Below are 21,554 nucleotides of genomic sequence, written 5' to 3' on the forward strand. Positions count from 1 at the left end.
ATGAAGCCCAAGCAGGTTGTTAAACTGCATCTCACTAAGTCAGCCATGGAGATTTTCCATTCTCTGTGTTGCGCAGACATAAGTTTTGGATTGGGGTGGCACTTGCCTTCCCCCCCTCCCTCACTGTGTATATTACCAGCTTCGAACCCTTTGGTAATGGCTTCCTTGGGCCTGCTCTACCCATGCAGCAGAGTGAGATGGTATAATGGGCTGTACCACTTTGCCTGGCAGTTATGTGGGAATGGGGGGGATCACTTTTTGAATGGTTCCTCCTGGGAAAGCTCCCCACATGACCGGGGGGGGGGGGAATCTAATTTAGCCCCTTGCGTTCTATGCTAGTTTCCTACCGTGAGGGAATAATTCACATTAAGGGATTTTGAAAAATGCAGTCCGTCACCTGCATCCTGAAGTGGTCCAGTCTCTTCTGCCACCAGCCCACAGAAAAGGAGCAGGCCCTCAGGCCAGAGAGGACAAAAAAAAGATGTGGGGTACCTGAATTTGATGCAGTCACAGATATAAAATTGATAGTTTTGGAGATTTCAACCACGTTTAATGATGTTATCACTGAGGACCAGGGCTTTTTCTGAGCAGAAACGCAGTTCTGGCTGGCTTGGCATCGGCGGGGGGTGGGGGTGGGGATGGCCTAATATACAAATGAGTTCCTGCTGGACTTTTTCTACAAAAAAGCCCTGTGTGAAACAATGGTGATGTCAAGGGGTGCGGCCTAATAAGCAAATGAGTTCCTGCCGGGCTTTTTGTACAGAAAGCCCCTGTGTGAAACAATGGTGGTGTCAGGGGGTGTGGCCTAATATGCAAATGAGTTCCCGCTGGGCCTTTTCTACAAAAAGAGCCCTACTGAGGACTCACTTTTTCAGGAGCTAAAAGGGCTTTTGTTTGTTTTAGTATAAAGCTGATAAAGGTTCCAAATTTAGTTATCTGCTTCATTTATATCCCACTTTTTTCTCCAATGAGGACCCAATGCAGCTTACATCATTCTCCTCTTCTCCGTTTTATCCTCACAACAACTTTGTAATCCCACATAACTGCCATCCAAAGTGGCACAGCACCCTTTCAGGGGCAGACTTTAAGCAACTGCTGAACAAAAACATGTCAGGGATGCTTTGGGCTGATCCTGCATTGAGCCGGAGGTTGGACTAGATAGCCTGCACGGCCCCTTCCAACTCTGTGATTCTGTTATTCAGTGATAAGTTAGGCTGAGAGCATGTGATTGGCCCAAGCTCACCCAGTGAGCTTCCCTGGCAGAGTGGGGATTCAAACGTGGGTTTCCCAGATCCCAGTCCAACACTGTAACAAGAACATCACCTTGACTGTTACGATATATATGAAAATGAGTATGTAATCCAGAGACTCATTTTTCTGTTTGTGTTATAGGCCACTAAGTGTAAGCCATGCCCAAGTTACTGTTTCTAGGACATTTTGAGAAGGAGAACACGATGTGGCCATGTTTCACTAAGGGACCCCCAACAAATTCTTAAGTTGTGTACATATGAAAATATGAAGCTGCCTTCTACTGAATCAGACCCTCAGTCTATCAAAGTCACTCAGACTGGCAGCAGCTCTCCAGCTGAGGCTTTTCACACCTACTTGCCTGGACCCTTTTTAGTTGGAGATGCCAGGGATTGAACCTGGGACCTTCTGCTTACCAAGCAGATGCTCTACCACTCAGCCACAGCCCCTCCCTATGCAGCCGTCTCTCTCCCATGTACCTCCCTTGTGAACGGAAATACCAAGCCTATCTATACTGTTCAATGTGGACTCTTGCGTCCTACATTTTGACCTGCCTTAATTCTGAATTGTATGAACCCTCACTGGGTTCAGCCTTTGTAATTCCAGACATTGTCATTAATTTAACTGAGATGTATTAATTTCTTCTTCACATTTATGTCCTCCTCTTCCTCCAAAAAATTCATGTTTGGGTTTGATCCTGGGTTTGATCCTGGGATCCTTGAATGGGTTTGATCCTGGGTTTTTTTGACCTCACAATAATGCTGTGATGTTGGCTAGACTAAAAGAGAATGACTGGCCCAAGGTCCGGCTGGAGTTTCCTGGCTGCGTGGGGATTGGAACCGGATCTTCGTATTGAAGCATTGACATACCATATTCCTCCCAGCTGGCATTTTGGTTTCCAGAAAGCGCTGTTTGTGCTCTCTTCTTACCAAGCATTTTCTGTGCATTCCTCTTAGACTTCCCACTCCTGTGGGAAGAGCATGGCTCATGATTAGGTTTAATCACTGCCTCATCGACTGGCTTGGCTCTGTGAGCCCCAGTTTTCTTCTGTTTTTTCACTCATCTGTTGACTGTTTCAATTCCATTCAGCTGCCCACTTAGGTGAATTCTTCATGCATCTGATTTAAAGATGCAAATAGACAAGAGACTGATCGGATGTCCCAATTAATTTTTTACAAGTTAAAAAGCACTTAGTTGGGAGGGGTTTTTTCAGATAGGGACTGTTTAATTGAGCACCGTGTCTCACCATGCAGTCCCTCCACCGCCACAAAGCCAGTTTGCACATGCTGATATTAGACCAGGAGATAATAAAAACTGCCTTTGTATCATAGCTGCCTCTTTCCGCTGCCTGCTAACTGGGACTAATAACAGCTATTATGAAAAGAGCATGAGTGGCAGGGATTTTTTAAAACCATCTTTTCTGCCACAGCCGCCATCCAAATCCATCCACCCTGCAGATTTGTACAAAAAAAGTTTGAATCAAGGCTCTCCCAGTTGCATCTGCCTGTCCCATCAGTGGGTTCTCTGGCCCACGAAAACTTACAAAAACACCATTTGCTTCACTTTTTGCGGACTGTTTTAAGTTGCAAGTGTGAATGTAACAAGGCTGGTTTGAAATGAAGGTTTCATGCCAGTGTGAGATCAAGAAAGATTTTATCGCATTTCTTAAATGCCGGTCTGCTAAATGTAACAGGCCAGGCCAGAGACAACCCTTTCCACCCCTCACATAGAAAAGTACCATTTCAATGGCTGCTGTGGCTTTAAGATTGGAATCTTTTGTCTTGTCCAGACAGGCATCAGCTCCGGTTTCACGTTGATGCTGTTACAGGCATTTTGTTAGTCAGCTCAAGAGATATTTCCCCTCCTATATATACTTCATACTAAGCTGTCGCTAATAAGTTGTACCCAGTTGCCTTTCTAAAAATGAGCCTTCACTTCTTTGCAAGGTTGGCCTACTGCAGATAGCAAAAGACATTTGTAGTTCTCCTATTTCTTGCCTATGCTTGTAGTGGATGGTATCCCTCTCACTGTTGCATTGATTGTATTCACTAAGTCCTACGTAACCGCACGGATTTCCCATAAATGCAAGCCATGCACTAAAAGGCATCCTTGGGCACAGATTGCTCTTCCCAACCTGGACTCAGGTGGGGAAAGGGTGCTGCACCAGGGAGGGAAAAGAGCTATCAGCCATGTGATGAGTGCCTCAAATTTAATCAATTTTGAATCTTTTTAATTAGATCTTTCTTCATGGCCCTGTGGTGCAGAGTGGTAAAGCAGCAGTACTGCAGTACTGTGATCTGAACTCTCTGCTCACAACCTGAGTTCGATTCCGGTGGAAACTGGATTCAGGTAGCTGGCTCCAGGTTGACTCAGCCTTCCATCCTTCCGAGGTCGGTCAAATGAGTACCCAGCTTGCTGGGGGGGGAAGTGTAGATGACTGAGGAAGGCAATGGCAAACCACCCCATAAAAAGTCTGCCGTGAAAATGTTGTGAAAGCAACTTCACCCCAGAGTTGGAAATGACTGGTGCTTGCACAGGGGACCTTTCCTTTCCTTATTTATGACAAAAGCCAGCATCCTAAACAAAAAGAATATCTATACATATCCATAATCAATTTTGAAACAACCTAGGAAATCTTTTTCTCTCCCTCCCCCAAGTAGTAGTTTGTGCAGTCAGAGCAGGGGGGAGGGGGTCCACTGGTTTGGAGGCCCTCCCTCCTCTTCAGGGTCATCAGAAAGTGGGGGGGGTGGGGGAAGGTAAATGTCCGCTGGGCACTTTATTATTCCCTATGGAGACCAGTTCTTATAGGGTATAATGGAGAACTGATCCATGGGAATCTGGGGCTCTGGGGGGGGGGGGGCTGTTCTTTGTGGTACCACATTTGCAGCATAGCATCCAGTGCCTCTCTCCAAAATACTCTCCAAGTTTCAAAAGGATTGGACCAGGGGGTCTACTTCTGTGAGCTCCAAAAGAAGGTACCCCTGTCTTTCATTATTTCCAATGGAGGGAAAGGCATTTAAAAGGTGCGCAGTCCCTTTAACTGTGATGGCCAGAACTCCCTTTGAATTAGACTTCTCACATCCTTGCTCCTGGCTCCACCCCCAAAGTCCCAAGATATTTCTTGAATTGGACTTGGCAACCCTAGGGGAGAATCTCATATGCAGCCATAGTGGAAGATCGTTGGACTGCATCCCCTTTTGCTTACTTTTCTCAAGTGCTGAAAGGATATTTTAAAAACACATACATTTAAATAATGCTGTTAACTGGGGCATGCTCAGTGTTTGCATTAATTCTATAGTATTTTTCAATTGCAAAGGACTTTGCCAGAACTGGGGGGATGCTTCTGTACAAGAGGTCTGTGGGGTGCGTTAGCCGGGGCCCAGTGCTGCAGAACTGAAGGGCGTGCTGTGCATGACATTCTTCTCCAAGAGGGTGCCTATGTGTTTTTTTTTCATGATTAAAACAATTTTATTGGTAACATGTGGTAATAAATCTATATCTTACATCTTTTTTTAAAAAGCTTATTTTATCTACCCCATATATTACTTTCTACCCACCCCTGTTACTTGACCCCCACCGGTGTTATTTACTTAAAATGCAAATTTTAAAGGTACCCTTAACTATTAAAACAAAAATTTATATTCTTCTTCTTTTTAAAACTTAATCATTATCAAAGATTGTCCAATGTCCTTTTATTTTCCACTCTTTTTCTACATATCTTCTAAACTTTTTCCATTCCGTCTTAAAAACTTCTAAATCATAGTCTCTTAATATTCTTGTTAATTTGTCCATTTCACTCCATGTCATAACTTTTATAATCCAATCCCATTTCTCTGGTATTTTTTCTTGCTTCCACAACTGCGCATACAATGTCCTAGCGGCTGAGAGCAAGTACCAGATTAAAGTTCTATCTTCTTTCGGAAATTTTTCCATTCGTAGTCCCAACAGAAAAGTCTCTGCAACTTTGTTAAACTCATATCCCAAAATCTTAGAAATCTCTTGCTGAATCCATCTGCCGAAACATTTTAGCTCTTTCACAACTCTACCACATATGGTAGAAAGAACCTTCATGCTTTTTACATTTCCAACATCTGTCTGGCATCTTATTATTCATCTTTGCCAGTTTTTTAGGAGTTATATACCATCTATACATCATCTTAAAACAGTTTTCTTTAATACTTTGACATGTTGAAAGTTTCATAGAGTTCTTCCACAAATATTCCCAAGTTTCCTTCTGTATTTCTTTTACATTAATTGCCTATTTAATCATTTGCGATTTCACTACTTCATCTTCTGTAGACCATTGTAGAAGTAATTTATATACTTTTGAAATTAATTTATCATTGTCTCCAAGAAGAACTTTTTCCAATTCTGTTTGCTCTTTCCTTATTCCTTCAGTTTTAATATCATTCTCCACCAAGCTCTTTATTTGTTGCATTTGAAACCAATCATATTTATGATTCAACTCTTCAGCAGTTTTCAGTTCTATTTTGCCACTTTGTATTTTTTATAATTGATTATATGACAACTACTTTTCTTCGCCTATCTCAGCCGTTATTTTTATTACTTCAGCTGGCACTATCCATAATTGTCTTTTCTCATCTCCATATTTCTTGTATATAATCCATGTATTTAGCAAATTATTTCTTATATAATGGTGAGAGAAAAAAAGTCCATCTTCTTTTTTCCATAATACAAATACGCATGCCAGCCAAATTTATTTCCGTGACCTTCCAACACTAAAAGTTTTTTGTTTAACAACGTTATCCATTCTTTCATCCACACTAAACAAACTGCTTCCTGATATAATTTTAAATTCGGCAGTTGAAACCCACCTCTTTCTTTTGCATCTGTCAAAATTTTCATTTTAATCCTTGGTTTCTTCCCAGCCCACACAAATTCTGAGATTTTCCTTTCCAATTTATCAAATTGTTTGCCATCCTTCACAATAGAAATAGTTTGAAACAAATACATTATTCTTGGTAAAATATTCATTTTGATTGCAGCTATTCTACCCAACAATGACAAATTAAGCTTATTCCATTTTAACATGTCTTCATCCATTTTACGCCATAACTTCTCATAATTATTTTTAAACAGATCAATATTCTTCATTGTTATCTCCACCCCTAGGTATTTTAGAGGTGACTTCACAACCCGTTAGTCTCTATAATTCTTGTTGCTTGTTCATCCACATATTTTTACACAGAATTTTTGATTTTTCTCTATTAATACAAAGTCCCACCAACTCCCCATACTCTTGTATTTTAGCTAGCAGCAAAGGTGTAACTTGTATGGGGTTTTCATTTATAAACATTATATCATCAGCAAAAGCTCTATATTTGTAAGTAAATCCTTTTATTCTTAATCCTTCTATTTCTTTTTCTTCTTAGATTTGCATCAATAATATTTCAAGTCATTATAAACAACAATGGCGAAAGCGGACAGCCTTGTCTAGTACCTTTGCTAATTTTCATATCTTCTGTAAGATCTGTGTTTATACACAACCTTGCACTTTGTTCAGAATATATTAATTTTATCATTTTTATAAAGTTTTCACCCAGCTCCATTTTTTCCATTACTGCAAACATAAAATCCCAATTTAAATTATCAAATGCTTTCTCTGCATCTGCAAAAAATAATGCTACTTCTTTTTCTGGATGTCTTTCATAATATTCTACAATATTTACAATAGTTCTAATATTGTCTCTTATTGTCTTTTGGGAAGAAACCCTGCTTGATCTTCCTTTATAAAGTTTATCAAATGTTGTTTAAGCCGTTCTGCCAAGATTCTTGTAAATATTTTATAGTCATTATTTAATAGTGAAATTGGTCTATAATTTTTTACATTCATGACATCTCTATCTTCCTTAGGTATCAACAAAATAACAGCTTCTTTCCATGTGTTTGGTACTTTCCCTTTTATTCTTATCGTATTCATCAACTTCTGCAATTTTGGTATTAACTCATCTTTAAAAGTTTTAAAATATTTAGCTGTATATCCATCAGGCCCAGGTGCTTTTCCATTCTTCATTGCATTAATAGCTGCTTCAATTTCTTATTTTTTCAATTGGATCATTCAAAACTTTTCACATATTTTCAGTTAAGGGCTCTATTTTTATCTTTTGTAATACTCATCCATCTTCTCTTTCTTTATTTTAACACCTTTAAACAATTTGGCATAATACTTAAAAAATTCTCTTTTTATTCCCTCTTGAGTAACCACTTCTCTTCCATCTACCACAATTCTGTTAATAATTCTATTTTCTCTCTTTTTCTTCAATTGCCAAGCCAAATACTTTCCCGGTTTATTTGCTCCCTCAAAGGATTTCTGCTGAAGTCTTTTCAAACTAGGGTTGCCAAGTCCAATTAAAGAAAAATCTGGGGACTTTGGGGGTGGAGCCAGGAGGCATTGGGGTGGAGCCAAGAACAAGGATGTGACAAGCATAATTGAACTCCAAGGGAGTTCTTGCCATCACATTTAAAGAGACAGCACACCTTTTAAAATGCCTTTCTTCCATAGGAAATAATTAAGGATAGGGGCACCATATTTTGGGGCTCATAGAATTGGACCCTCTGGTCCAATCATTTTGAAACTTGGGGGGTATTTTGGGGAGAGGCACTAGATGCTATACTAAAAATTTGGTGCCTCTACCTCAAAAAATAGCCCCCCCAGAGCCCCCAATACCCACGGATCAATTTCCTATTATTCCCTATGGGAATCGTTCTCCATAGGGAATAATAGAGTGCCTAGTAGACATTTCCCTCCCCCCCCACGCTTTCTAAAGGGGGGGAGGGTCTCCAAACTAGGGAATCCCCTGTCCCCTCCCTCTCACACACACACACTTACCAGATCTTCCTTCGGACAACTCTACTTCCTGTGAAAACGAAAGCAAAGAAGCCCTTTCTGCTTCCTGCCCAGCCTTAAAGGGGCAGACATTTTGCAAATGGCTCAGGAGCTCTACAACATGAAGCCTAAAGGTATATTCTCCCCCCCCTCCACCCCCACCCCCGCTTCCAGAGTTTTGAAGAGCGGGAGATGAGGCTGCGAACCCAAAAGTCTCCCGCCAGAGCAGGAGGTTTGGGAAGCCTATTTCAAACTCCATTCCACTTCTTTATTTAACAAATGTCTCAATTGAGTTTGTAATATTGTAATTTCCCTTAAAATGTTCTTTTTCCCTGGCCTTTTTCTCAACTCCCCTTCCTTTTTCTTTATTTCATTTTGAATGTCCAACAACTGTTTTTCTTTTACTCTTTTATCATTATTATTCAAAGTAATCAACATTCCTCTCATTACTGCTTTATAGGCATCCCAGACTGTCTGAAAGTCAAAATCCTCTTTGTCATTCACTTGGAAAAAAGCTTTAGTTTAATTTTCTAAGTATGTCACTTTTTCTTTATTCTGTAGCAAATCTTCATTCAATCTCCATCTTCTCACCTTTTTGGACAATTTTGTAATCCACATTATTGGGTTATGATCAGCACCAATTTTAGGTAAAATCTCTATTTTCCTTGTTATGAGACCTAAATCTTTAGTTCCCCACAACATATCAATTCTAGAAAAAGTTTTGTGTCTTGCAGAAAAAGAAAGTATATTCCCGAACTTCAGGGTTAAATTTCCTCCATATATCTTCCAGATTTTCTTGTTTAACCAGTTCAAAAAAAGACTTTGGCAATTTTCCTTCTTTACTATTGTTTTTCCCCCTCCCGACCTGTCCATTGAGTTCTTAACTGTTCCATTAAAATCTCCCATTATCAAAACTTGGTCATAGGTCAGTTCATCAAGCTGTTGTATAATGTCTTTTAAAAAAACATCCTTTGCACCATTAGGCCCATAGAGTCCCAATAACAACGTTTTTTCCCCATCTAATATTGTCTCTACTGCTACAAAACTTCCATCTTTATCTTTAAATACTAATTTTGGCTCCAATTCTTGTTTAATATAAAAAAACCACTCCCCTTTTCTTCTGTTCAGCCAATTAAAAAAATTCCACTCCCAGTTGTTTGTTCCATAAAAATTTATAATCCTTTTGTTTAATATGCACTTCTTGCAAACAAATTATATTACAGTTTTGTTTCTTAATCCAATGAAATGTTGCCCTTTTTTGTGGTGAATTTAGTCTATTTACATTCCAAGACTATAATTTGTAATCCATCATGGTACAAATTCTTTATTTTCTTCAAAAAATCTATGCATATCCTGTGCATTTGTAATTGCAATTCTTTTCCCCTGGAGTTCAAAGCTCAAGCCTTCAGGTATTATCCATCTGAACCTCATTCCATTGGCTCTCAATTTTTCTGTCAACTTTTTATATGTTCTTCTATCATTTATCACTTCCCTTGGCAGCTCCTTCATGATTCTCACTCTACTGCCTTCCACTATCAATGTCTTTTCAAAGTTTTTACTCATGATCCTTCCCACCACTTCCTTTGTCATATATCTTATAACAACATCTCTTGGTAAGTTATTTTTCTTGGAATAAAGTGAGTTCACTCTATACATATAGTCATACATGTTTTTAGACTCTTCAGGGTCTTCCTCTAAAAATTCTGCAATTATTTTTATTATATATTCTTTTAAATCACCATCCTCCTTCTCAGGTACTCCTCTCAGACGTATCTGAGTCTCTATCAATTTGCAGTCATGGATTGTCACTTTTTCTTGCATTTTCAACAAGGTGGAATCATATACTTTCATTCTGCCTTTTACCTCCTGCACTTTCTTAGATGTTTCCTCAGTTTCCTTTCTGAAATCTTCCATATCTTTTTTAATCTCTGCAATAATTTTTCCCCCCGATTCATTTATCATCTCTCTCACCCCTTTCATCAATCTGGCCTCTAATGCCTCCAATTGGTCCTGCATTTTTTCAGTGAAGTAGCCCATGTACAACAAACTGCATGTATTTCAGCCCACAATACCTGATCCCCTCGTCTAATGAAGTGTGCTTAGAGAGCACACGAAAGCTTACGTTCTGAATAAAACTTGGTTGATCTTAAAAGTGCAACTTGACTCCTGCTTTGTTCAGTTGCTGACCTATGATATTGTTTTGTCACCTTGGGCAAAACATCACAGAACTCAGAAGTAGTCACTAAGCTAGTGCAAGTTTTCCCATGCCCCTCGGCTTAAAAAGGGGGGGGGCAAATTTTAGATCAGCCAAGAGTCTAATTGCTGTACCACACTGAGGGGGGACCATTTAATCAGGTTGTCCAGTTTAACAAAATCCACTAAGTGCCACCCACCGACATGAGCTTTTTGGACAGAGGAGGAACGAAATGATTCACTGCTCTTTCTCCAGCTTTTCCTAAGAACCTTTGGAAGCATCATGATTGTTGTCGCTCTGTCCCTCCACTGTAAGCCTTCATTTCATGTAAATAGCTCGTTGAAATGTACAGCTAAGCTGACAGCCTGCATTTTAGCGTGATGCCCTTTGTGTCCCGTCACATTTGACCTTCTTTGAGGGCCACGTCAATGTGCACGCAGACAGATGTGAGCATGTGACAGGTATCCCTAATTGCCAGCCTGCCAGCAATTGGGCTTTCAAGCAACACATTTTTTTCCCCTCTCAGCTTACGCTTTTAGCATGTGCCTCACGTTTGAAGCAGCCCTGACAAAGTGAGCCTAGAAAACCTTTGCTTGGCATATTGAAATGCTGTTTGGGGGTCATTTTGAGGTGGGAGAGATAAATTCAGGATATTTCAAGACAGCCAGCTCCTATCGTGCCTGCAGCAGTGAATCAGGAAAGGTGCAGCCTCCCCAAGTGAAGCAAATAACGATTCTCTGTCCCTTTTCCTCTGGAGAGAGGGTTCTTTCCCCCTGCAGGCTGACACTGTAAGGAAGCAAATGCTGTACACAAACAAACATGAAGATGGCAGTCCTGAATATAGGTAATTAGATGGGGTGAAGTGGTAAAATGTGGTACTTTTTCAGACTGCAGGTAAGGGACTCTGGTTTTGAATGCACCCCTTCATGTTCTGTCAGCTGGCAGTGACCCAACAGAAGGAGAGGAAGGAAGGGCCAGTGCCCTATAGTAGGGTTGCCAATCCCCATGTGGGGGCAGGGGATCCCCCATTTGGAGGCCCTCCCCCCACTTCAGAGTAATCAGAAAGTGGGGGGGGGGGAGGAAATGTCTGCTGGAAACTAAATTATACCCTATGGAAATCCCATAATGTATAATGGAAAATTGATTCGTGGATATCTGGGGCTCCAGAGGTAGAGACACCAAAATTTCAGCATAGTATTCTGTGCCTCTTCTCAAAACACTCCCCAAGTTTCAAAAAGATTGGACTGGAGGATCCAATTCTATGAACCCCCCCAAAAGGTGCCCCATCCTCCATTATTTCCTATGGAAAGAAGGCATTTTAAAAGAGCACAGTCCCTTTAAATGTGATTGCCAGAACTCCTTTTGGGGTTCAGTTGTGCTTGTCACAACCTTGCTCTTGGCTCCACCCCCAAAGCCTCCTGGCTCCACCCCCAAAGTCCCCAGATATTTCTCGAGTCGGACTTGGCAACCCTACCCTATAGTGATTTGAGGACTAGGATCCGGGAACTCCAGTTTCAACTCCCTCCCCTCCCCTGGAGCTCCTTGGCTGATCTTTAGCCAGGTGGTGAAATTGGAAAGGGAAGCCAGGTATGTCGTTCTGGTTCCTTGAATGAAGAGCAGGATAAAAATATATAGATGGGACAAGGCCCCTGCTGAGGAACAGCAGCCAGAACCACCAGAAGACTCTCCGTTCTCTCGAACTGTGTTACAAGTGTCAGCTGCCTCAAGGGGAGCAGAAAAGGGGCTCTAAATGTCCATCTGGACAGGGGCATGGGCAGTGTTCCCTCTAAGGTGAGTTAGCGTGAGGTAGCTCACAGTTTTTTAGCCTCTGGCTCACACATTTTTGTCTTAGCTCAGGGAAGAATGGTCCCAGAGCAAACTAATCTGTGCAGCAGCTAACAACTTTAATGCCAGTAGCTCACAAAGTAGAATTTCTGCTCACGACACTCCACAGCTTAGAGGGAAACCTGGTTGTCATGATCCCGGGGCCTAGCAAGGCCTACAAGCTCTGGAGAAACCTGCCTTGGAGTTATATTGAAAAGCCTACATTTTCCAGGATCCCTTCTGTCCCTGTGATTGGGTGGCAAGATTTTGGAGGGAAACTGGCCCAGAGAGGGGTGGAGTCTGGGAGGAGAATATAATAGGGCCAAGCCCAGGCAGGGGGTGTTATTTTTCCTAGGAGGCAGAGCTAGGGTTCCCAAGTCCATCCCCAGAAATATCTGGGGACTTTGGGGGTGGAGCCAGGAGACTTTGGGGGTGGAGCCAGGAGACACTGGGGTGGAGCTAGGGGGGAGGAGGGGAAACGACGAGCCCCGGCCCGCCTCCACGTCCCCTGCCCGCCTCCACCCCCCCCTCCGCTTCCACCCCAGAAGCGGAGCGGGCGAGGCGGCAGTGGCGCGGCAGCCTCTTCTCCGCTCGCTGTGGCTGCTCCTCCAAGATGGGCTCAGCCTGAGCCCATCTCGGAGGAGCAGCCACGGCGAGCGGAGAAGAGGCCACTGCGCAGCTGACGCCTCTTCTCTGCTCGCCCGCCTCCACGTCCCCGGCCCGCCTCCACCCCCCCCTCCGCTTCCACCCCAGAAGCGGAGCGGGCGAGGCGGCAGTGGCGCGGCAGCCTCTTCTCCGCTCGCTGTGGCTGCTCCTCCAAGATGGGCTCAGCCTGAGCCCATCTCGGAGGAGCAGCCACGGCGAGCGGAGAAGAGGCCACTGCGCAGCTGACGCCTCTTCTCTGCTCGCCCGCCTCCACGTCCCCGGCCCGCCTCCACCCCCCCCTCCGCTTCCACCCCAGAAGCAGAGCGGGCAAGGCGGCAGCGGCGGCCTCTTCTCCGCTCACCGTGGCTGCTCCTCCAAGATGGGCTCAGATGAGCCCATCTTAGAGGAGCAGCCACGGCGAGCGGAGAAGAGGCCGCCGTGCCGCTGCCGCCTCGCCCGCTCCGCTTCTGGGGTTAGGGTGACCATAATGTTTGAAGGCCAGCCAGGGACACCTTTGGGGGGGGGGGGAAGGTAGGGGTGTGCGCGCCACCGGAAACAGGAAGTGACGTCACTTCCGGTGACGTCATGCCACCGCCGGAAACAGGAAGTGACGTCACTTCCGGTGACATCATTTCCCCGCGTCACCTGCCGGAAACGGGAGGTGACATCACTTCCTGTGACATCACTTCCCCCAAATGACATCATTTCCCCCAAATGCCACTGCCGGAAACAGGAAGTGACTTCACAGCACTTCCTGTGACGTCCCCAAAAATCCCCCAAATATCACCGCTGGAAACAATTTTGTTCTCAAATCCTGTATATACTTCATCAGTATATGGGATAAGGCACTTTCTCAACTGTGCTGCATAATGCAGCCTATTTATTTTGTCCTGTTTGCTGTGTTAGCTCTATCTGCGCCACCTTCATCACTTTCGGGGTGTGGATCCCCCAGTGGGGTGGTCTCCCGACTCCCTCCGCCGGCTGTTTCTGATAGCCCTGCGCCCCCTCTTTCATTTGATATGTGTCCCGTGCGGGTGCCACCCTCCCGCCAGGAGATGCCGCAAAATGAGCCCCCTTGAGGCTTATGGCGGCAGGGCTCGGGGGAAGCGAGCTAGACTGCTGTTCTTTTGAGGGGTTATAGAGTGTTTCGAGCCCGTCCCTGTGGCATCGGTCCCATCATTGTGGGACCCAGGGGGCCGGCACAGCGGCACGCCGAAGCAGCCTGTCACTAATAACACAGGTCGAGATGCAGGACAGGAACCCGGAAGTGACCGACAGGCTGCTTCAGCGTGCCGCTGCGCCGCCCCCCCCCTCCGCTTCCACCCCAGATAGGGTGGCCAGACCGTCCCGGGCGCCCGGGAATGTCCTGGTTCTGGCCCCCTATTCCCGCCTCCCGGGCTGGCTATACCGGGACCGGGGGTGGAGGCGGGCCGGGGAAAGGAGGGAGGGAGGGAGGGAGGGAAGGGAGGGAAGGTAGGGAGGGAGGAGGGAGGGAAGGAAGGGGGGAGGGAAGGGAGGGAAGGAAGGAAGGAAGGGAGGAGGGAGGGAAGGAAGGAAGGGAGGAGGGAGGGAAGGAAGGAAGAAAGGAAGGAAGGAAGGAAGGAGGGGGGAAGGAGGGAGGAAGGAGGGAGGGAAGGAAAGAAAGAAGGAAGGCCAGCCGCCCCCCCTCCGCCAGCCGCCCCCCCGCCAGCCGCCCCCCCCCCCCCCCCCCGCTTTTGGCTTACCTTGATCCAGGGCGGTGGCGGCCTCTCCTCCGGGCTGCTGGCGGGGCTGGCGGCGGCTGCGGAGGCCGAGAAGGCTGTGGAGAGGCCGGCGCTGGTCTCTGGAGGGCCTCCAGGGACCAGCGCTGGCCTCTCCGCGGCCTCCGCTGGCCTCTGGAGGCCCTCCAGGGACCAGCGGCGGCCTCTCCGCTTCCGGCGCTGGCCTCTGGAGGCCTCCAGGGACCAGCGCCGGCCTCTCCGTGGCCTCCGCGGGCCTCTGGAGGCCCTCCAGGGACCCGCGGGGGCCTCTCCACTGCCGGCGCTGGCCTCTGGAGGCCTCCAGGGACCAGCGCCGGCCTCTCCGCGGCCTCCGCGGGCCTCTGGAGGCCCTCCAGGGACCTGCGGGGGCCTCTACACTGCCGGCGCTGGCCTCTGGAGGCCTCCAGGGACCAGCGCCGGCCTCTCCGCGGCCTCCGCGGGCCTCTGGAGGGCCTCCAGGGACCCGCGGGGGCCTCTCCGCGGCCTCAGCGGGCCTCTGGAGGCCCTCCAGGGACCCGCGGGGGCCTCTCCACTGCCGGCGCTGGCCTCTGGAGGCCTCCAGGGACCGGCGCCGGCCTCTCCGCGGCCTCCGCTGGCCTCTGGAGGGCCTCCAGGGACCAGCGCCGGCCTCTCCACTGCCGGAGCTGGCCTCTGGAGGCCTCCAGGGACCAGCGCCGGCCTCTCCGCGGCCTCCGCGGGCCTCTGGAGGCCCTCCAGGGACCCGCGGGGGCCTCTCCACTGCCGGCGCTGGCCTCTGGAGGCCTCCAGGGAACAGCGCCGGCTGCTCCGCGGCCTCTCCGCGGCCTCCGCTGGTCGCTGGAGGCCCTCCAGAGTCTCTAAATGGTCCCGGTATAGCCAGCCCGGGAGGCGGGAATAGGGGGCCAGAACCAGGACATTCCCGGGCGCCCGGGACGGTCTGGCCACCCTATCTGGGGTGGAAGCGGAGGGGGGGTGGAGGCGGGCCGGGGACGTGGCGAGCCACGAGTCTGGGTCCTAGAAGGGCCCGGATTCGCGGCTCGCCATGCTCCTGGCCTGCCTCGCCCTCCCCTGCACTGCTGCCGCCTCTTGGCTGCTCCTCTGAGATGGGCTCAGCCTGGGCTCATCTTGGAGGAGCAGCTGTGGTGGGAGGAGAGGGGGCAGCAGCGGCGCGGCGGCCTCGCCGGCTCCAGGATGCGGCAGCTCGCCATGCTCCCCGGCGCCGTTTCCACCCCCTCCCCCCGCTTCCGTTTTTTGGGGGAGCGGGGGAAGAGGGTGGAAATCCTGGGGTCCCCCGCCAGGGCGGGAGGGTTGGGAAGCCTAGGCAGAGCTGAGGAAGGGATATTGCAAGGAAGAGACCCTTGCCCTTAGAGGAAGGGTGAGTAGGCCCAGGTCTGACTGAGACAGTCTAGGGACAGTAAGTCCAGATGCGTTAGGGCAGGAGTGGCCAACGGTAGCTCTCCAGATGTTTTTTTTTTTGCCTACAACTCCCATCAGCCCCAGCCAGTATGGCCAATGGCTGGGGCTGATGGGAGTTGTAGGCAAAAAAAAGTCTGAAGAGCTACCATTGGCCACCCCTGTGTTAGGGCATTTGTTTATTTTCCCTTCACCCTTTTTACAGATTAATGCACCTTGATTGTTTATATTGCACAATCTTTTAAATAAACCTTCCCCCCCTCTTGTTCACTCTGCCTGGTCCTGACGCCTTTTATTTGGCCTAAGCTAAAGGAGGCCTGAAGGGCTTGGGAGGGAACTCTGGGTGGCAGCAATTAGTAATACCCCTCTGAGTCACGACACTGGTCATGGGTTACTTGCCTGTAAAGTGCTTGAGGGAAGGGCAAGCGGGAGGAGTTGCCTCAGGGCACGGGTGGAGGAGGCCAGAGAAAGAGGCCAAAAAAGGGCTGAGGAGAAACACAAAATCGATACGCGATGTGGTTGTACTGTTCCCACGTCTCGCGATTGCTTCTACGAGCTTCCAAAGAATATTAAACAGTCCAGATGCTATCGCTTATAGTCACTTTCATTCAGTATGGTCAATTTCTGTCTAATATTCTTTGGAAGCTCATAGAAGCAATGGCGAAACGTGGGAATAGTACAACTGTGTCATGTATCAAAGGAAAAACGTCTGGAGTGTAGGACTCCGAGGAGAACTCTACCACTGGAATTACTACCTGCACCCATCTGCTAAGAAATTTTGAACAATTATTTGCTCTTTCAGTGACCTTGGGTGTAGGGGGATGTTCCTTTTGTATTTTTCACGTAAAATAGTTGGTGTTTAATAGGAAAGGGAAGCCAGGTATGTCGTTCTGGTTCCTTGAATGAAGAGCAGAATAAAAATGTATAGACGGGACAAGGCCCCTGCTGAGAAACAGCAGCCAGAACCATTTTTATATGTTATTTAGTAAACAAATATTTGTGTAATTTGGAGGCCAGTTTTTACAGAGGGTTCTATAGCCTTTTTTCCTGCCGCACCTGGAGGCTGGCAACCCTAACACTGTCTATGGAAGGTTCGATTGGCTGTGGAGATTTTTTTTTTTTGTTCTAAAAAGGTGTTGCTTTGGCAGCAGCTGTCACCACAACACATGCATCTACTCTGTGTTAGTGAAGTTAAGCTGTGTCAATCCTTTTGTGGCTGTCTTTGCCTCCTGTGGTAGCCATTGTGTTTCACCTACCATGCTACATCAGAGCTCCAAATGTTCCCTCAGGCTCAAAATGTTTTGGGGCTCCTGCCCAGTTGAGCCACCAGTTTTTGTAGAACTGCTCTGAAGAACTTCCTGCAAGTGCGCGTGGATAGCATGTGCACCTTCTGTCTCCCATTACATATGTAACGTACTCAGACGAGAAACGCAGATAGGGCAACATTCTTTATTAGGAGCACGTTGCAAGAGAGCGAACTCGCGGGCCGGGTCCCGTTTATGTACAATCCCCGGTACAGCCTACTGGACAGGACAGGCCAATTCTGACCTGTTAAACTTCCCGCCACAGCTGGTGATTGGCGGTGGGTTCCGCGCCCTACGCTGAAGCGCCTGGGACAGCCCAGTCGCCTCTGCGCATGGGCGCGTGTAGCTGACGATACACTACAACATACATGCTGGAAAGGGCAGCAGGCAAGGTCACTTGGTGGAGAGGCTCCTCCGAACTCCAGCTCTTGGCTTGCTCCTCACCGTGCTGCACTTCCTGATGCTCACTTCCCGGGCTCTCTTGGTCTGCTGCCCATGTTCATAGGCCTGAATACTCGTGAGGTCATAGCTCTGCCACCCTTCTTTCTGCGATGTGACTAATATCACATGACTTCCTATCACAGGACAGTGTGGGTTCTTAGGTCTGGAAATGTATTAAAATAACTGTGTAGGCTGGACCCACACTGATTTTCAGCCCTGTATGCTAAGGGGAAAAGAGGCCGGAGTCTTTAGGCTGTGGCCATGAGACAGACATGGTGGCTGAAGGAATGGGACTGAGTAGGCAGGGAGCTGAAAAGCCAAGCCTTTCCCACCCTGGCTTGAATGAACTGGCCAATTCTTTGGCTGTAGGCTTCTAGCATCTCGTATCGCACCCCTCCTTGGGTATGTGAATGCAGAGTAGGAGGCTGTGCTTTTTACTGTTATCACGCAGAGCTTTTGTTCATTCATGATTGTTTACTCCTGCAAACAGCCCTACTATGCTTTTTGTTGTTTGGCTGACTTCCCCAGCTGATGCAACTGCTCTGAAAAATCACATGGATAATGAGCCTTCTTTGGCATACAAGAAACTGTTCTTCGTCAACAATCCTCTTGTCCCAGTTGCATTTACGAATCCTCCCCCCCCTCCAGTTTTTTCTACAAAAAAGCCCATGATCATTTGAGCATGTTAAAAAAGAACCAGTGTGGGAGAGGGGTTAGAGTTAGACTTCTTGAGTTAGAGGGGACTGGGATCAAACCCACCTGGGACATGAAGCTCCCTTAGGGTTGCCAAGTCCAATTCAAGAAATATCTGGGGACTTTGGGGGTGGAGCCAGGAGACTTTGGGGGTGGACCAGGAGACATTGGGGCGGAGCCAGGAACAAGAGTGTGACAAGCATAACTGAACTCCAAGAGAGTTCTGGCCATCACATTTAAAGGGACAGCACACCTTTTTAAATGTCTTCCTTCCATAGGAAATAATGAAGGATAAGGGCACCTTCTTTTGGGGCTCATAGAATTGGACCCCCTGGTCCAATCGTTTTGAAATTTGGGGGATACTTTGGGGAGAGGCACTAGATACTATATTGAAAATTTGGTGCCTCTACCTCAAAAAACAGCTCCCCCAGAGCCCCCGAAACCGCCAGATAAATTCCCCATTATACCCTATGAGAAGACGTTTCCCTCTCCACCCCCTCCACCCCCCCCCCCCCGTTTCTGGGAAATCTGATGCAGGGGACAGAACTCACTCACCTCCGGAGGTGCAGAGGCACATGGTCCTTTGGGGGCGTGGCTGGGCTCCCCTCCCTTCACCGGCCAGCTGACTGGGGACGGGAAGCAGCCTGAGAAAACTGAAGAGCTCTGGCTGCCGTTCTCCTCCCTCCCCTCCCCCCGCTTTCCCTTTTATGGCCAGCGGGGGGAGGAGGCTCCAAATCTGGAGTCTCCAGGCCTAGCGGGGGATTTGGGAACCCTAAGCTCCCTTAATGGTTTTGAGCAAGTTGTTCTCCTTCGGCCTGCTCCAGAGGGAGCAGAGAAATGGAAGCATGCTGTCAATTTGCCGTGTTACTACTTGGAGAAAGGATGGAATATAAATGTGGAGTAATGTAGGAATAATGTGGTGAAATTTTGTTACATTGTAATTTGTAAGAGGAAATGCTTGTGAGAGCCTCGATTTCATGGAGTCATGGACTGTTTGTACCTTTATGAGTTGTGTTGTTGTCTTCCTTTATTGCTATACTGGTCTTCGGCCGTAATAAATATTGTTTGATCGATAATTTGGTGGTTACCCCCCTCCCCCCAAATGGCACCTTTTCTTGAATTTCCAAGGGACTTTGGGGTTGCTCTCCCCATGTGTCCTTAGGGATGCCTTAAGATCAGCTGATCAATGTCGATTGGTAGTCCCCAGTCCAACATATGTCCGTTTAGCTTCTACTAGAGCCAGGGCCTTTTTGGCTGTGGCACCTACCTGGCGAACTGAGCTCCCCACGGAAATCAGGGCCCTGTGGGATTTATTGCAGTTCCATGGGGCCTGCAAGACTGAGCTCTTCCGCCCGGCTTTTCGGTGAGATCTCTGGACATCTGATTCAAGCTGCCCCCCTGTTGTATATTGACCTGGCCTGCCCTTTACTGCTTATTGTCTGGAGTGGTTGTGATATTAGCTACTGTCAGCAGTCTTAAGCAGAGTTACAGAATATAGCCAGCTTGTGTTAATTAATGATGTCTAATTGTAATTTATTATTTGCTGGTTTTGGATTTTAATGAATGATTGTATATGTTTTTATTTTGTTACCCACCCTGAGCCTGCCCTGGTGGGATGGGTGGGATATAAATCCCATAAATAAATAAATAAATATAAATAAAAATCAGAAGAGTGGTTCCTAGTAAAGAAGCCATCCCAAACTAGCACCAAATTATAAAGGAAGTCACTACCGATATGGTTACACTTTTTGAAACTGTGGTGATCAATCCAGCCATGATGACCCAACTGTTGGAATTGGATGTTGATGTCAGTTTTGGGGTTTCTTACTGCTTTCCTTTTCCTTTTTGTATGTTGTTTACAGTGGGAGCCAAGATAGAAGACTCAGTACAGCCCTCCCCAATTCAATCAAAGGTCTCAGTATTGGAACTTGTCCTCGCCCCTGCCCCCCAAATCACAGAGGAGGAGGAAGAACAGCTGGATCTAGACTGAAAATGTTTCTAGGCCATCCCCAGTGGCACAGTGGTTGGGCGAAGATTCGTGTGTTGTTTTGACTACTATGTTGTCATCCTTTTTAAAATCCCGTCAGCCGCTTGGTAGAGCAGTTAAGAATTTTTACCTGTGTCCGAATGGTGAGACAGATGCCAAAGTTGCCTAAACTGGTTGCTCTTTCAAAGCAGACCCTCACCTCTGACGGAAGAATGAGCCAGTTGTCATCCCACCTAAATATCTGCAAATCAAGCTGAGCTTGATCCCATCAACTTCAGTGTGATGGACAGAATTTGGATTAACTTCTGAACGGATGCTGTGAATTGGGTTGGAAGTGATCGATGAGTCAGGCATCAGCTGAAGTTCTGCCTGAGTTAGTGCTGTCCTCTTTGTAGGATGCTCGTAGGGGAAATAAAGGCCCATTGGTCACACACAAGAATTTCTGGTAGAAGGAATGGAAGCCTGCAGGCTTGGTGGTTTTCACCCTGCCACCTCAAAGTAATAAGGCTCAGAATTTCACTCCAGCTGTTTTCTGCTGCTCCCCTACTTAAACACACCCCAATGCCAAGATGCTGTGATTTAAACAAACTGAGCAGAACCGTTTGTCCCACATTAATACTTTTGCAGGGATAACAGCCACACACTTACAAAAACCCCGGCCATTACTCTTAAAACAACTTAATGCCTCCTTTGGTCACCACAAGTGCAGCATCAGACTGAATGAACAAGAGATACCCACAGTGCCCATTCTTAGCAACTGGAAACCTCTCATCTCGAGGAACCAGAGCTGCAGAACACAGAACTCGGTGGCAGCTGGTCCCAGCAGACTGGACACGAGATCCACCACCACTGTTCTCACATGCTGATGGTTAAAACTAAGCCAGTCCAAATGACCACAACAATGTAAGTAAATAGTAAAGCCTTTATTTTTGTTTGTTAAGAACAGCATTTTGAAAATAAAATGTATTTGCCCATGCTTTACAACATTTTTTTTAAATCTTGTATATTTATGTACAGTCATTATGGTATACATTGATTGTCTTGAAAACCCTTCAAAGATGTACAAGGTTAAAGGTATGCCTAGTCAGCAGGGAGGGAAAGGGGTACATTATAAAACGCACATTAATACATTTAATAAATACATATTATCAAAAATGAGACTTGGCTCTCATAAATTAATAAAAAGCACCTGCCGTGTGATCTGGTAAGATGGTACTATAGCCTGATCTGTCCTGGTTTT

General features: G+C 46.8%; 1 protein-coding gene across 1 annotated transcript in view; it reads left to right on the plus strand.

Moving 5' to 3' along the window:
- IQCK (IQ motif containing K) overlaps positions 1-21,554 on the plus strand; it is a 95,609-nt gene extending 74,055 nt beyond the window's left edge. Inside the window, exon 9 of the mRNA XM_060260500.1 lies at positions 20,190-21,554. Coding sequence (XP_060116483.1) covers positions 20,190-20,317 — 128 coding nt within the window. The 3' untranslated portion in view covers positions 20,318-21,554. The remainder of the gene's footprint in view (positions 1-20,189) is intronic.

This window comes from Heteronotia binoei, chromosome 20 (genome assembly GCF_032191835.1).
Source record: "Heteronotia binoei isolate CCM8104 ecotype False Entrance Well chromosome 20, APGP_CSIRO_Hbin_v1, whole genome shotgun sequence".
In the NCBI taxonomy this organism is placed as follows: Eukaryota; Metazoa; Chordata; class Lepidosauria; order Squamata; family Gekkonidae; genus Heteronotia; species Heteronotia binoei.